Source organism: Herpailurus yagouaroundi, unplaced genomic scaffold (genome assembly GCF_014898765.1).
Source record: "Herpailurus yagouaroundi ecotype Mexico unplaced genomic scaffold, PumYag 77, whole genome shotgun sequence".
Classification (NCBI taxonomy): Eukaryota; Metazoa; Chordata; class Mammalia; order Carnivora; family Felidae; genus Herpailurus; species Herpailurus yagouaroundi.
The window spans coordinates 53,806,716-53,822,452 of record NW_024412388.1 but is presented as its reverse complement, the minus strand read 5'-3'; the positions used below and the strand labels follow the sequence as shown (position 1 = coordinate 53,822,452).

The 15,737-nt window shown below is 33.9% G+C and overlaps 1 protein-coding gene across 5 annotated transcripts in view; it reads right to left on the bottom strand.

Annotated features, from left to right (window-relative positions):
- Positions 1–15,737, bottom strand: part of RAVER2 (ribonucleoprotein, PTB binding 2) — a 93,724-nt gene that overhangs the window by 23,797 nt on the left and 54,190 nt on the right. For 3 of the 5 annotated variants that reach the window (XM_040470501.1, XM_040470503.1, XM_040470500.1), the window contains exons 9-11: positions 15,469–15,737; positions 7,769–7,880; positions 6,027–6,163 (exon numbers count right to left, since the gene is read on the bottom strand). In XM_040470501.1, the coding sequence (XP_040326435.1) occupies positions 6,027–6,163; positions 7,769–7,880; positions 15,469–15,737 (518 nt within the window). Of the gene's footprint in view, positions 1–4,279; positions 5,049–5,153; positions 5,383–6,026; positions 6,164–7,768; positions 7,881–15,468 lie in introns of those variants that run through there. The other 2 variants (XM_040470499.1, XM_040470502.1) reach the window with 2 other exon arrangements.

Sequence of the window (15,737 nt, the reverse complement as noted above, 5' to 3'; positions counted from 1 at the left end):
AACACACACAGGAGACACTGAAGTGCCAGGCCCTGGGTGACAGGGGATACTGCCCTGTGGGATACTAGAGGATCTATTCTTCATAAGGCTATTATCATTAAGAGCATGAAAAGTAGCTGACTTTCCTAACACACAGAAACAGACAAAGGAAGTCAGAGAAAATGAGGAGACAGAAACACATTCCAAAAGACGGGCCAAACCACAGCAAGAGACAAAAGTGAAAGGAGAGAAGTAATATGCCTACCATAAAGATACTCCCTGAACTGGAGAAAAGTGTAGACGACATCAGTGAGACACAACACAGAGATTAAAAAAAAAAAAAAAAAATCAGAGATCAAGAACACAATAAAATTTACTTAAAAATACACTTGATGGAATGAACTTGAAACAGAGGAACAAATTAATAACTTGGAAGACAGAGAAATGGAAAGTAACCAAACTGAGCAAAGGAAAGAAATTATGCAAATTGAGAATAGTCTTAGGGAACTCACTGATTTCATCAAGCATAATAACATTCATATTATAGGGATCTCAGAAGAAGAAAGAAATAAGAGGGCAAAAAAATTATTTAAGGAAATAATCTGGGAAAGTAAGTAGACATCCAGATCAGGAGGCACAGAGAGACCCCTCTAAAACTCAACTCAAGGAGGTCCATACCAAGACACATAGTAATTAAAATGGCAAAAAGTAGCAAAAAAGAAAAAGTTTTAAAAGCAGCAAGAGAAGACAATTATACACGAGAGAAACCCCATAAGGTTATCAGGATTTTTCAGTAGAAACTTTGCAGGCCAGAAGGGAATGGCATGATATATTCAAAGTGCTGAAAGAAAAAAACATGCAACCAAGAGCACTCTATCCAGCAAGGTTATCATTCTGAATAGAAGGAGCATAAAGAGTTTCTCAGACAACAAAAACTAAAGGAGTTCATGACCCCTAAACCATTCCTACAAGAAATATTAAAGAGGACTCTTTGAGTGGAAAGGAAGACCATAAGTGAGAGTATGAAAAGTAAACACAAAAGCAGTAAAAATAAAAATATTTCTGTAAAAATCAGTCAATGGATGCATAAAGTAAAATGATGTAAAATATGACATCATATACCTAAAATATTGGGGGAGAGGAGTAAAGAATGGGTTTAAACTTAAACAACCTATATGCCAACAAACTGGACAACTTAGAAGAAACAGATAAATTCCTAGAAACAAATAACCTATCAAAACTAGGGCAGAGGAAAAACAGAAAATTTGAACTGACCAATCACCAGCAATGAAACTGAATCAGAAATCAAAAAAATTTCCCCAAACCAAAACTTCAGGACAAGACGGTTTCACAGGCAAATTCTACCAAACATTTAAAAAAGTTAATACCCACTCTTCTCAAACTGTTCCAAAAAAATAGAAGAGGAAGGAAAATTTCAAAATTCTATGAGGCCAGTATCACCCTGATACCAAAACCAGATACAGACACACACCCCTGTCCCCACCACACACAAAGAGAAGTACAGGCCAAGATCTCTCGTGAATATAGATGCAAAAATCCTCAATACTCTACAATTAAGTGGAATTTTTTTCCCCCAGGACACAAGAATGGTTCAATATTCACAAAACAATCAACATGATACATCACATCAGTAAGAGAAAGGATAAAAATTGTGTGATCGTTTCAAAAGGTGCAGAAAAAGCATTTGACAAAGTATGATGTTCACTCATGATAAAACCTCTCTGCAAAGTACGTCTAGAGGAAACATATATCAACATAATAAAGGCCTTACTTGAAAAACTCACAGTGAACATTATACTCTGTGGGGAAAAACTGAGAGCTTTCCCCTTAAGGTCAGGAACAAGACAAGGATGTCCACTCTCACCACTTTTATTCAACACAGTACTGCAAGTCCTAGGCACAGCATTTAGACAACCTAAAGAAATAAAAGACATCTAAATTGGTAAAGAAGAAATAAAATTCAGTATTTGTAGATGACACAATACCATCCATAGAAAACCCTAAAGACTCCACCAAAAAATCACTAGAAGTGATAAATGAATTCAGTAAAGCCACAAGATCTAGAACCAATGTACAAAAGTCTGTTGCATTCCTATACACTAATAATAAAAATACAATCTTGAGGCGCCTGTGTGGCTCAGTTGGTTGAGCATCCGACTCTTGATTTCAGCTCAGGTCATGTTCTCAGGGTTCATGAGATGGAGCCTCATGAGGGGCTCTGTGCTGACAATGTGGAGCCTGACTGGGATTCTTTCTCCTTCTCTCTGCCCCTTGCCCATTTGTGCTGTCTCTCTCAAAATAAAGCATAAAAAAAATAAAAATACAATCCCATTTATAATTTTACCAAATACATTAAATATGTAGGAATAAACTTAACCAAAGGGATAAAAGACCTATACTCTGAAAACTACAAAACATTGATGAAAGAAATTCAAGATGATGCAAAGAAATGACAAGACATTGATGCTCATGAATTGGAAAAACCAACATTATTAAAATGTCTACCCTACCCAAAGCAATCTACAGATTTAATGCGATCCCTATTAAAGTACTAACAGCATTTTTTACAGAACTAGAAAAAACAATCCTAAAATTTGTATGGAACCACAAAGGATCTCAAGTAGCCAAAGCAATCTTGAAAAAAGAAAAAATAAAACTGGAGGTGTCACAATTCCAGATTTCAAGTTACATTACAAAGTGGTAGTAATTAAAACAGAATACTACTGGCATAAAAACAGACACATAGATCAGTGGAATAGAACAGAAAGCCCAGAAATAAATCCACAATCACATGGTCAATTAATCTTCAACAAAGGAAGAATCAATATCCAATGTGAAAAAGACTGTCTCTTCAACCAGTGGTGCTGGAGTAACTGGAGAGCAACATGCAGAAGAATAAAAGTGAACCACTTTCTTTCACCATACACAAAAATAAACCAAAAATGGATTAAAGACCTAAATGTGAGGACTGAAACCATAAAAATCCTTGAAGAGAGCATAGGCAGCAATCTCTCGGACACTGGCCATAGCAACACTTTTCTAGAGGTCTCCTGAGGCAAGGAAAATAAAAGCAAAAATAAACTACTGGGACTACATCAAAATAAAAAGCTTCTGCACAGCAAAGGGAACCATCAACGAGAATAAAAGGCAATCTACTGAATGGAAAAGATACTTGGCAAATGACATATCTGATAAAGGGTTAGTATCCAAAATATACAACTCACCACCCAAAAAAATGAACAATCCATTTAAAAAATGGGCAGAAGACACAAATAGATATTTCTCCAAAGAAGACACATAGATGGCCAAAAGACACATGAAAAGATGCTCAACATCACTCATCATCAGGGAAATGCAAATCAAAACTATAATGAGATATTACCTCATACCTGTCAGAATGGCTAAAATAAAAAATTTTAAAAACAAGTGTTGGCAAGGATGGGGAGAAAAAGGAACCTTCTTGCACTGTTGATGAGAATGCAAACTGGTGCAGCCACTTTGGAAGACAGGATCAAAATTCTTCAAAATATTAAAAATAGAACTACTATGGGGCGCCTGGGTGGCTCAGTTGGTTAAGCATCCGACTTCGGCTCAGTTCATGATCTCGCAGTTTGTGAGTTTGAGCCCCGCATCGGGCTCTGCGCTGACAGCTCGGAGCTTAGAGGCTGCTTCAGATTCTGTGTCTCCTTCTCTCTCCGCCCCTGCTCTGCTCATGCTCTATCTCTCAATAATAAATAAAGGTTAAAAAAAAATTTTTTTTTAAATAGAACTACTGTATGATCCAGGAATAGTAGCGTTGGGCATTTATCCAAAACATACAAAAACATTAATTCAAAAGGATACCTGCACCCCTATGTTTATTGCAGAATTACTTACAATAGCCAATATATGGAAGCAGCCCAAGTGTCCGCTGACGAATGGACAAAGATGTGGTATATATTTGTAATGCAATGTTACTCAGCCATAAAAAAAAAAAAAAAGAAAAAAAAAGAAATCTTGCCATTTGCAACAACATAGGTGGAGCTAGAGAGTATTATGCTGAGCAACAGAAATCAGAGAAAGACAAATACCATATGATCTCACTCATATTTGGAATTTAAGAAACAAAACAAACAAGCAAAGGGAAAATAGAGACAAACCAAGAAACAGACTCAAAGTGATGGTTACAGAGAGGAGGTGGTAGGGGGAATGGGGGAAGGGATTAAAGAGTACATGTATCATGATAAAATTAAGTGATAAAAAAAAAAGTTACATAAAAATTAAATCATACATGTTTAAATAAATTTTTAAAAGTTTATTGTGCTTCCTCCTGTTTATAAAGTGAATTTTGTTCCTTGTAAAGAAGATAAAATTGTATAGGACTATATAAATTTTAAAAATTAACAAGAGATGATGAAACATTTACCATGAATTTACATGGTGTTTTACATGATTTTGAATATTTGCATTGTATATCTGGGATAAATATGACATGATTTGTTTACGTAGTCTTATAAATTGTTGGAAATTTAGGCTGTTTCTAATTTACAGAACTATAAACTATTTATAAATGATTTCACACATCTCTGATAATTTCCTTGGCTTTTGTCACCTGTAAATATAATTGGCATACAATTAATGTCCCTATCTCAATTACTACTTAAAATATTAATAAAGGAACAAAAATGGAATCTTAAGAAACATATAAGAGAATGCTTTCCAAGTTGTATCTGTATTAATTCATGATTACTATTCCTTAGATATAGGTCTGTTGCCACCTACTTACAACATCTTTCAATCTGTTTTCTCCATCTTTTCCACGGGTAGGTAAGAGACTTTATTATACAGTATTCGAATATTCAACTGCACCATTTTTACAGAAACTATTACACTTGTGTTTCTAGTATCCTATCATTAAAGCATAATGAGGCATCTGTTGTTCCAAGTGAATTCACACAGGTTTTCTTTTCTAAGGTTTTAGAGACAGATGAGACAAACACAGTTGCTCCAAGGAAATCAAAGTGAAAGCATTGCTCACACAGATAGGACAGAGCTGAGAAGCTGATAGGCTGAGAAATTAGAAAGAATCAGAATGGTTAATTATAAGACTCTCACGATTATATAATCCTATACTGCTAACATATACACTCTCTGCTTAAGCCACTGAAAATAACCTGAAGGAGAAAAGGCCAAAGTAAAATTGACTTATTTAAATAATAGCACAATATACCTTTTGAATATAACACTTTTTATGTTATTGATTGATTGGTTTAAATGTCAGAATAATGCCTGCAATAATGATCATGTTTCTGTATCAGTAAGCAGGGGTGAAGAACAGAGGCATATCCTTGGGTTCCTTAGTCAGATGTACATTGATAAAAACCAGAAGTCAGCAGAGTTTTTCTGTAAAGAGCCAGAGAGTAAATATTTAATCTTATGGGTCCTATAGTCTTTGTTTAACTCTACCATTGTGGCGCAACACAACCACAGACGATATGTAAATGAATGAATGTGGTGGTATTCCAATACAACTTCATTTACAAAACAGGTAGTGGGGGGGGGGGTGGCACCTGGGTGGCTCAGTCGGTTGGGCTCAGGTCATGATATCACAGTCCGTGGGTTTGAGACGGAGCTCAGAGCCCGGAGTCTGCTTTGGATTCTGTGTCTCCCTCTGTCTCTGCCCCTCCCCCATTCATGCTCTGTCTCTGTCTCAAAAATAAATAAACATTAAAAAAAATTAATAAAAAAAAACAGGTAGTGGGCTGGATTTGGTCTATAGTTTGTTGGCCACTAGTCAACAAACACTGAGTAAACACTGAGAGGGAAATATCTAGTAAAATGCTAGTTAATTTCTTGAACACAGCCTAAAACTCCAAATGAACAAGGAATATTGTATAGATGAATGCAATTTTACTTTCCTATGATATTTCCTATATTACAGGAATCACAATTTCAATTATAGGAGTCACAATCACAATTATAGGAATATGAGCTCAATACATAGTTGAACCAATTTTTCTAGATATCAATACCTGAGAATCATTTACCTGTGCATAATCACCAAAAGGTTGAGAATAAGAAATGCACTTTTCCAATGTGTGTTGTGATTCATTTCCCTGAGAGATTGCATCCAGAATGTTGCTTGCAATTCCAGTCTTCTGTAGAGTGGTTTTACTTGCAGGGGCTAAAGGCAAAATCAATCATATTTTCAGCTAAAAGTTGTTTTATTGTAAGTTATAAGCAAAATACAAAACTTGTATTCCCAAAAAGAACACAAATTTTCATTAGCCAGTATATGTCTATATTTATTATGCCCAGGGGAAAAATATGTAGTATATGATGTTGTCTTGTTCATTTAAAGCAACTGAAAGTCGAAGTTTGCCCTATAGATAAATAATTTTGATGGAAACATTTTTTAGATCTATATCTAATCTCTAAAAGAAGGCAAACAAGGGGCGCCTGGGTGGCTGAGTCGGTTAAGTGCCAGACTTCGGCTCAGGTCATGATCTCACGGTTCTTGAGTTTGAACCCCACTCAGGTCATGATCTCACGTTTCGTGAGTTTGGGCCTCGTGTAGGGCTCTGTGCTGACAGCACGGCACCTGGAGCCTGGAGACTGCTTGGAGTTCTGTGTCTCTCCCTCTCACTCTGACCCTCCCCCACCCCTGCTCATACTCTGTCTCTCCCTCTCACTTTCTCTCTCTCTAAAATATAAATAAGTTAAAAAAATGTTTTTAAAGAAGGCAAACCAAATGTAAACTAACTGTTCTTGTTAATGCAATAGTTGTAACCATCCATTTTTAGACGAGGTAAAAATGTGACATGGGAGAAGCACATTAAATTTTTTTCTGGCTCTTTAAAAAAATTACAAATCAATGTCTACATTTAAGAGGATACTTTATAAAATACAAAGAATGTATATTAAAACTTTTAATCTCCTTCATTCAGTCCTATTCTTTTTCCCAGAGGTAACAGTTTAGAATTTATTTTCCAAAATTTACTGTATGCATTTATACATTAAATATGCACACATAAGAATATACAGCTTTAAACAAACATGAATGGAATCTCTTTGTTCCTACATTGGCTTTTTTCACTTAATTTGCTTTAGAGATAATTTCATATTAGTACGTGTACCTCTCCCTCAATTACCAAAAAAATTATACTGTATTCTATTTTATGATGAACTAATTTTTATTTAACCACTCCACTACTGAAGAACATTAAGGTACTTTTCAGTTATACCAATTGACAGCCAACATTGTAGTGAATATCCCAGTACCCAGAGCATATACCACATTTGTGATTTTCCTTTAAAATTATAACTTATTCTAACTGAAGACCTGAGAAGGCCTTTCAAGAGAGTAAACAAGAGTTCAACCTCTGCCAATTATCATTAGCTCAGATATTTTGGGGTAGTTTGCAAATATTCTGGATAGTAGATTACTTACATAGGCTCTTTTTTAAAAATACGGTTCTATATGTATTGCAAAGCATTATAGTATTGTCAATAATTCCTTTGCTCAATTATTTTCTATTATGATTCAATAATTCAATAAATTAATTATATTCTTAATAAAATATTACAAAAGATATTTTCCTTAAATAATCAGAATGCATTTTAAGTGTCTTAATTTTAGTTACTCTTTCAATTTAAAGGCTGGTCATAACTTAAGCTTTAATTAGTCAATAAGCATTATTTGCTTTCATTAAATTAAAAATTAAAGTAAAACTGATTATAGAAAATATTCAATACAACTCCAAAATATTAATACTGAGCTCTCACTTACATGATAAGCACACACTGGGCAACACACTTGCCAAGTTCAAGTATGGATTTTTACTGAGCCGTATTTCTTTTGGTGGTTCTCCCAATAGTGAAGTCTGATTCTTAGAAGCAGCCTATTTATCAAAAACAAAAGAGTAGGTGCTTACTAGGAGGTACAAGAAAAAAAAGATACATAAAGAGTAATGCCAATTCTTCAATAAATCCAGTCCAGTGTAATAAAAATCTGTGGAACCTAATATTTGAACATATTAAGTTATGGGATATTTCTGGATATTGATTAAAATTATCACATTCCACTTGCTATTTTTGTCAATTAGTTGTTTTTTTTTTTAACTATTCTAGAACCATAAAACTTCAGAACTGAAAGAAAATTAAAGGCCTTCATATAAATCCTTCTCATTTGAATTAGGAGAGAATTCATCTTCATAAGAAAAGACAAATCCCATACCTTTTTTCCAGAAATATTGTTATCCACATTTTCTTATTAAGATTTCTATTTTATATTGTACAGCTACAGCCAAATGATAAAGGAAAGCTTATTTATCTTTGGTTCTAAGAATAATACCAAACAAAATCAGTGGACTTAACAAGATCCAAATACACATTTAGATGATAACCCTAGAAACATTTCTTGAAAAGATATGCTATCAATATAATTTTATATAACAAGGTATAAGGGTATTTCTTTATTTCTAATATTTCTTTAATACTATTTCTAGTATTTGTAGTATTTCTTTAAACGGAAATGGCTGATTCTTCAGATCATTTCAATTTCTTCCAACAAAATTTTGTGCTTTTCGTTCCCTGTTGGTAAAAATTTTTAAAGACGACAATTCAGATTACTATAATAAAGTTAAAGCTAGCAGCTAAGTTTTCATTTCCAAATTAATTTTTATTTTGTTCTCCAAACAGAATGAAGAAAGTATAATCTCAAGTGCTTATTTCTATATTTGAGAGCCAGAGCTCCTTTTATTTGTTGCTTATCTGGCCAACATTACTGTATTTGGATAGAGAAATCTATCTTGCATCTCTTCATAAGCCCCAAAGTAGGGCCTGTGATATGTAAATCACAGATGTAAATGTATTCATCCATTCACATATATTTACTGAATGTTCACTATGCTTCAGGCACTGTGGTATTGATAACCCCAAAATGAGTAAGACAGGAATACTACCCTTAAGAAATTCACAGTCAAGCAGATACAATAGTTCAAAAGAAGTCTGAGGTGGAACCCTAAGATTCTAGGTGGGAGCTAAAACCATTAGATGTTTGCCAAAAGAAAGCATATAGCACCAGAAAAGACAATGCCTTAGAATTCAGTAACTGAGTAAAGGTAGCCAGCAAAGTACTCTCAGATTTTGTTTCTAAAGTACTTACATGGCCAAGGTAATCAGAATCTATCCTAGCTATGAAAGGGAATATCTAGCTATGAAAGAGAATCAATCATAAAATTTTAAAACGTACAGAGTCTGCCAACAAAGAAAAGCCCTGGACCAAATGGCTTCAATGGATAATTCAATAAGACATATAAAGAGGAATTAAAACCAATTCTTCTTAAACCCTTCCACAAAACTGACGAAGAGAAAATACTTCTTAACGTATTCTATGAGACCAGCATCGCCCTAGTACCAAGGCCAGACAGACACTACAAAAAAGAAACTACAGACCGATATCGAATATCACTATCTGTGCTAAAATCACCAACAAAACACAAGTCAAATTCAGTGGATTATTAAAAGGGTTATATGCCATAACTAACTGGGATTTATTCACAGAACACAAGGACAATTCAACATACAAAAATCATTCAATGTAATACACTACATTAACAGAATGGAGAAAAAACCCCACATGATGCAGAAAAAACCTCAAATGATGCAGAAAAAGCATCTAACAAAATTCAGCACACTTTCATGATTAAAATTCAACAGGCTAAACATATTAGGAATAGAGGGAAACTACCTTAATACAACAAAAGTTATATATGAAACATTACACTCAATGGTGAAACACTGAAATATTTCCCTCTAACATCAAGAACAAGACAAAGTTGTCTGCTTTCACCACTTCTGTTCAACATAATACTAGAAGTTCTAGCCAGAGCAATTAGGCAGGAAAAAGAAATAAAAGGCATCCAAACTAGAGTGGAAGAAGTAAAATGGTCTCTGCTTGCAGATGACATGAAAACCCTAAGTAGCACACACACACAGACACAAACTGTTGGAGTAAATGAATTTAGCAAAGTTGCAGGATATAAAATCAACATGCAGAAATCAGTTACATTTCTACACACTGATAATGAACAATCCAAAAAGAAAGTTAAGAAAACAATTCCACTTACAACATAATCAAAAAGCATAAAATATAAGATTAACCAAACCAAGAAGGAAAAATACCTGTCTACTAAAAACTACACAACATGGCTAAAAGTGATACTTGAGCAGAAATCTCAATAAAGTGAGAGATTAAGGCATGAAAACATCTAAGACTGCACTGTCTGACATGGTAGCCACTATCTACACGTGAATACTCAGCATACAAAATGTGAACAGTTTAAACTGAGCTGTTTATGAAATGTAAGATATATACTAAATCGCAAAGAATTAGTACCAAAGAAAGAATGCAAAGTATCTTAGTAGTTCAGTATATATTACATTTGGTAATAGTATTTTGAATATGCTGAGTTAAATATTAAAATATCAAAAAACATTGCTGAAATAAAAGACATAAATAAATGGAAAGATATCCTTTCTTCATGGGTTAGACGACATAATGTTAAAATGTCAATATTAACCAGAGTGACCTCCAGATTCAATACAATCCCTATCAAAATTCTAACTTTTCTTTGCAGAAGAAGAAAAATCTATCCTAAAATTCATATGGAATTTCAAGGGACCCCCAAAATAGTAAAAACAATGTTGAAAAGGTGAAAAATAAGAACAAGAATAGAGGGCTCATACTTTGTGATTTCAAACTTACTACAAAGCAACAGTAATCATAACACTATAGTATTGGCATAAAGACACACAGACAAATGGAATAGAATAGAAAGCCCAGAAATAAGTCCCTGCATATATAGTTAAATGATTTTTGACAATAGTCAATGGGGACAGGACAGTTTTTTCAACAAAAGTGCTGGGAAATCTGGGTATCACATGTAAAAGAATAAAGTGGATCCTTACCCTACACCACATACAAAAATAAACTCAAAAATCAAAGACCAAAATTAAGAACTAAAATTATAGAATTCTTAAAAGCTTAGGTGGAAGGCTTCATGATATTCAATTTGCCCATGAATTTTTGGGTCTGACACCAAAAGCAGAAGCAAAAAAAAAAAAAAACACAGAAAGAAAGAAAGAAAGAAAGAAAGAAAGAAAGAAAGAAAGAAAGAGAAAAGGAAGGAAGGAGGGAAGGAAGAAGAAAAGAGAAGGAAAGAAAGAAAAGGAGGGAGTGGGGGAGAGAAAGGAAGGAAGGATGGAAGGATCACATGTTGGGTCACAAAATAAGTCTGAACAAACTTAAGAATACTGAAATCATATTGAGTACTGTTCTGACCACAGTGGTATGAAACCAGAAATCAAAAACAGGAGAGAAACTGGAAAATTTACATACGAATAAATTAAACAACACATTCCTGAACAACCAATAGGTCAAAGAAGAAATCAAAAGAGAAGTCAAAAAGGATCTTGACACCAATGAAAATGGAAATATAACATACCAAAACTTATGGATGCAGCAAAAGCAGTTCCAAGAAAGAAGTTTATAGTAATGCATACATGAAGAAAAAAGATCTCAAACAACCTAACATTATACATCAAGGAACCAGAAAAAGAAACAAACTAAGCCCAAAATTAGCATAAAGAAGAACACAGTAATGATTAAAGCATAAATAAATGAAATCCAGACTAGAAAGATCCATGAAACTAAGTGTTGGCATCTTGAAGAGATAAACACAACGGATAGACCCTGACTAGACTAACCAAGAGAACAAGAGAGGACTCCAATAGTTACAAATGAAAGAGGAGACATTAAAACTGATACCACAGAAATACAAGGGATTGTAAGAAACTATTACCAAGAAATATTTGCCAACAAATTGGATAATCTACAAAGAAATGGATAAATTCCTGGAAACCTATACCCTATCAAGACCAAATCATTACAAAAATAGAAAATCTTATCAGACCAATAATGAAGTAAGGAGTAGTCAAAAACCTCCCAACAATGAAAATAACAGGACTAGATGGCTTCACTGGTAAACTGTACCAGACATTTAACAAAAAATTAATGCCATTTCTTCTGAAACTCTTCCAAAATGTTCGAGAGAATACTTTCCTAATTTATTTAATGAGGCCAGCATTACCTTCATACCAAAGCAAGAACACTGCAAGAAAATAAAATTACAGACCAATATCCCTGATAAACACAGATGCAAAACTCAACAAAATACTAGCAACCCAAATTCAGCAATACATTAAAAAGATTGTACATCATTATCAAGATAGACAACTCAGAAATAAACCCACACATATGTGGTCAATCTTTGACAAGGGAGCCAAGAATTCACAATGGAAAAAAGGACATCTCTTTAATAAATGGTGCTGGGGAAATTGGACATCCACATGCTAAAGAATGAGAATGGACCCTGATCTTACACCACACACAAAAATTCACTCAAACTGGATTAAAGACTTAAATATAGGATCAGAAGGCATAAAACCCCTAGGAGAAAATATAGGAAAAAAACTCCTTGACATTAGTCTTGGCAGGGACTTTTTGGATATGACACCAAAAGCAAAGGCAACAAAAGTAAAAATAAACAAGTGGAACTACATCAAACTAAAAAGTTTCTGTACAGCAAATGAAAACACAATCTACTGAATGGGAGAAAAGCAATATGACCATAATGAGAAACAGTATAGAAGTTCCTAAAAAAAATAAACAATTACCGTATGATCCAGCAGTCCCATTTCTGGGTATATATTCACAGGACATGAAATCCCTGTCTCAAGTGTCATCTGCACTCCCATGTTCACTGAAGCACTATCCCCAACAGACAAGATATGAAAACAACAGAACTGCTCTTTGATGGGTGAATAAAAAAAAAGTGTGTATATATTCAGTCTTAAATAGGAAAGAAATCTTGCGATTTGTGATAATGAGGATGGACCTTGAGGGCATTATGCTAAATGAAAAAAGTCAGAGAAAAACGAATACTGTATGATCTTACTTACATGCAGAATAAAAAAAAAAAAAGAAAAGAAAAAACAAGCTTATAGATACAGAAACCAGATGGGTGCTTATCAGAGACAGAGGTGAGCAAAACAGGTGAAAAAAGCCAAAAGGTACAAACTTCCAGTTATGAAATAAATAAGTGATGGGGATGTGATGTACAGGATGTGACTATAGTTAATAAAACCACGTTGCATATTTGAAAGTTGCTAAGAGAACAAATCTTAAAAGTTACCATTATACACAAAAAAATTATAATATATGTATGTATGGTAATGAATATTAACTAGACTTACTGGGGTGGTCATTTTGTAATATGTGTGATATGTATCAAATCCTCATATTGTATACCAGAAACTAATATAATGCTGTATGTCAATTATACCTTAACAAAAAAATTTCTTAAAAACGTAAGTCTAAAAATCTAAAGTTGAATGAAACCAATTATGTTTAACAAAATCAAATTTCTTGCTTCATTCTTGGAAAACACACTTTGAAATTACCTGGCCCAAACCCCTACTGTCAAAAGAGGAATCACTTTACAGCAATCTGTACCAATGCTCATTTCATGTCTACTTAATTGTTTTCAGTGACAGGACAGTCACATCTTAGTGAAAGAATCAAGCTTTTTGTTTGTGTGAAAGCTTCAACTGCTCTTTGTTGTATTAAGCCTAATACAGTATTTTGTTGTATAAAGCCTAATGCTTTACTGTAGCTCATAGTTACTAGACTAGTTCTGCCTACTGGTGAAACACAAAATACCCTGTGACTAGTCTGAGAATATATTTTTTTAATAGATATCCAGCTTGTCTTCTCTTTCAGGGTTACATGTCTCCATTTCCCTCAATTTTTTTCACAGAACCTGTTTTCCTGGCCCTGCACCACTTTGGCTGTTTTCCTCCTGATAGACTCTGCCCATTATGTGAATCACCTCAAATCAAGCTTTTCTAAAGAGCTGGCGCTTTCTGTGCAAAAAGATATAGCATATTCATATATGAGTTCCAATTGTTTAATTTCCCTCAAAAACCCCCAAAATTAATACTGCAGATAAATTTTTAAAATTCATTCTACAAGATCTGCCTTAGCTTTCTCAATGAACAATTGTAGGGCATCCCATCCATATCTGCTGCTATGACTAGTTGACAATAAAACCACCTCCAGATTAATCTAATTATTTTGACATTTCAATACAGCCAACTACATGAATTTTTTTCCCTTACATGCTGCTTATAACCTGAGTTTTATGCTACTTACAAACCAAAGGGTATTTCAGGGTATGAATATAAATTAAATGTACTTTATTCTACCTACCAAGTTTAACATTTACAAATGTCGCTGGTCTAAGAATAAATAAAATAATTGGGCAAACCTTCCAGAATTAAAACAGATTAGATTCTTTTGAGCAGACCAGAGTTTAATAACTGACTTCGACATTTTTCAGATAAAATAAAATTGGTTTTGCCTTTACATATTAAACTAATACCTAGTTACAGAGTATAAATTTAAAGTAGAAAAAATTAACATTTTGAAAAGCGTTGGGGCGCCTGGGTGGCTCAGTCGGTTAAGCGTCCGACTTCGGCTCGGGTCATGATCTCGCAGTTCGTGAGTTCGAGCCCTGCATCAGGCTCTGTGCTGACAGCTCAGAGTCTGGAGCCTGTTTCAGATTCTGTGTCTCTCTCTCTCTCTCTGACCCTCCCCCGTTCATGCTCTGTCTCTCTCTGTCTCAAAAATAAATAAACGTTAAAAAAAATTTTTTTTTAAAAAGCGTTATTATTTCATTAGCCTCATAAATAACACCATATCATTAGATAAGTATTAATGATACTCTTAAGCTTTTCCAAACTACAAATTTTGAACTTGGTTTATATTTCATTTCTAAAATATCAAGCATTTGTGAATATTAGAATTCTGAATTCTAATTGAAATACTGAATTTTAGAAAAGTATCTATAAGAATAAAGAATCCATATTTAAGTTATTTTACAGACTTAAAAAACTCATTTTCTTGAAATTGAAATTATTTTATTTACAAACTGGTAAGTAATTAAGCATAGTCACAAACATCAGCTGGCATAACTTATCAAAAGATGGGCTGTTTGCTTATAATAACAGTTTTATGAGTGCAATATTTTCTTCTATTTTGAGAAGTAAATGCACACTATGAAAAAGTCATCATGTCATTGATATATCAATCATCTAGTTTGTAATTCACATTTCTATACTTTAAGTATATTATTAACTTTCTTTGGAATTTAAAAATACTGAAGATACTTTATGATACTTCATAAATTACATTACCTGTAAAATAAGCCCCAAATTAGAATCCTGTAGAATTAGAATTTAAAAAATTTTAAAAGAATAGACATATATATTCCTACATATTATCTACATACATGTAGTATACACATGTATATGTGTGTACTTGTGTGTTTGTGTGTGTGTATGTATGCATAAACATAATTTTCTTACCCCTGAACTTATCTCCGAGCCTCTTGGCTGACTCTGCTGTTGCTTATGGTGTCCTGTCAGCAAGCCTCCTGCAGTAAGGTTTGGAAAGCTCTGAAGATAAGCTTGTGACCCTGAGAAATTTCCTTCTGCCTTCCCCACCGAGGCTGGCTGTTTCTCCTGAGTATTCCCGTGCCCTGGCCCAGCTTGTCCAGCAATGTGCTGATTTGGAAAGAATGGTAACATGCCCATTCCAGCTGTTACAGTTGTTTGAGTTGGGATCAGATTAGATG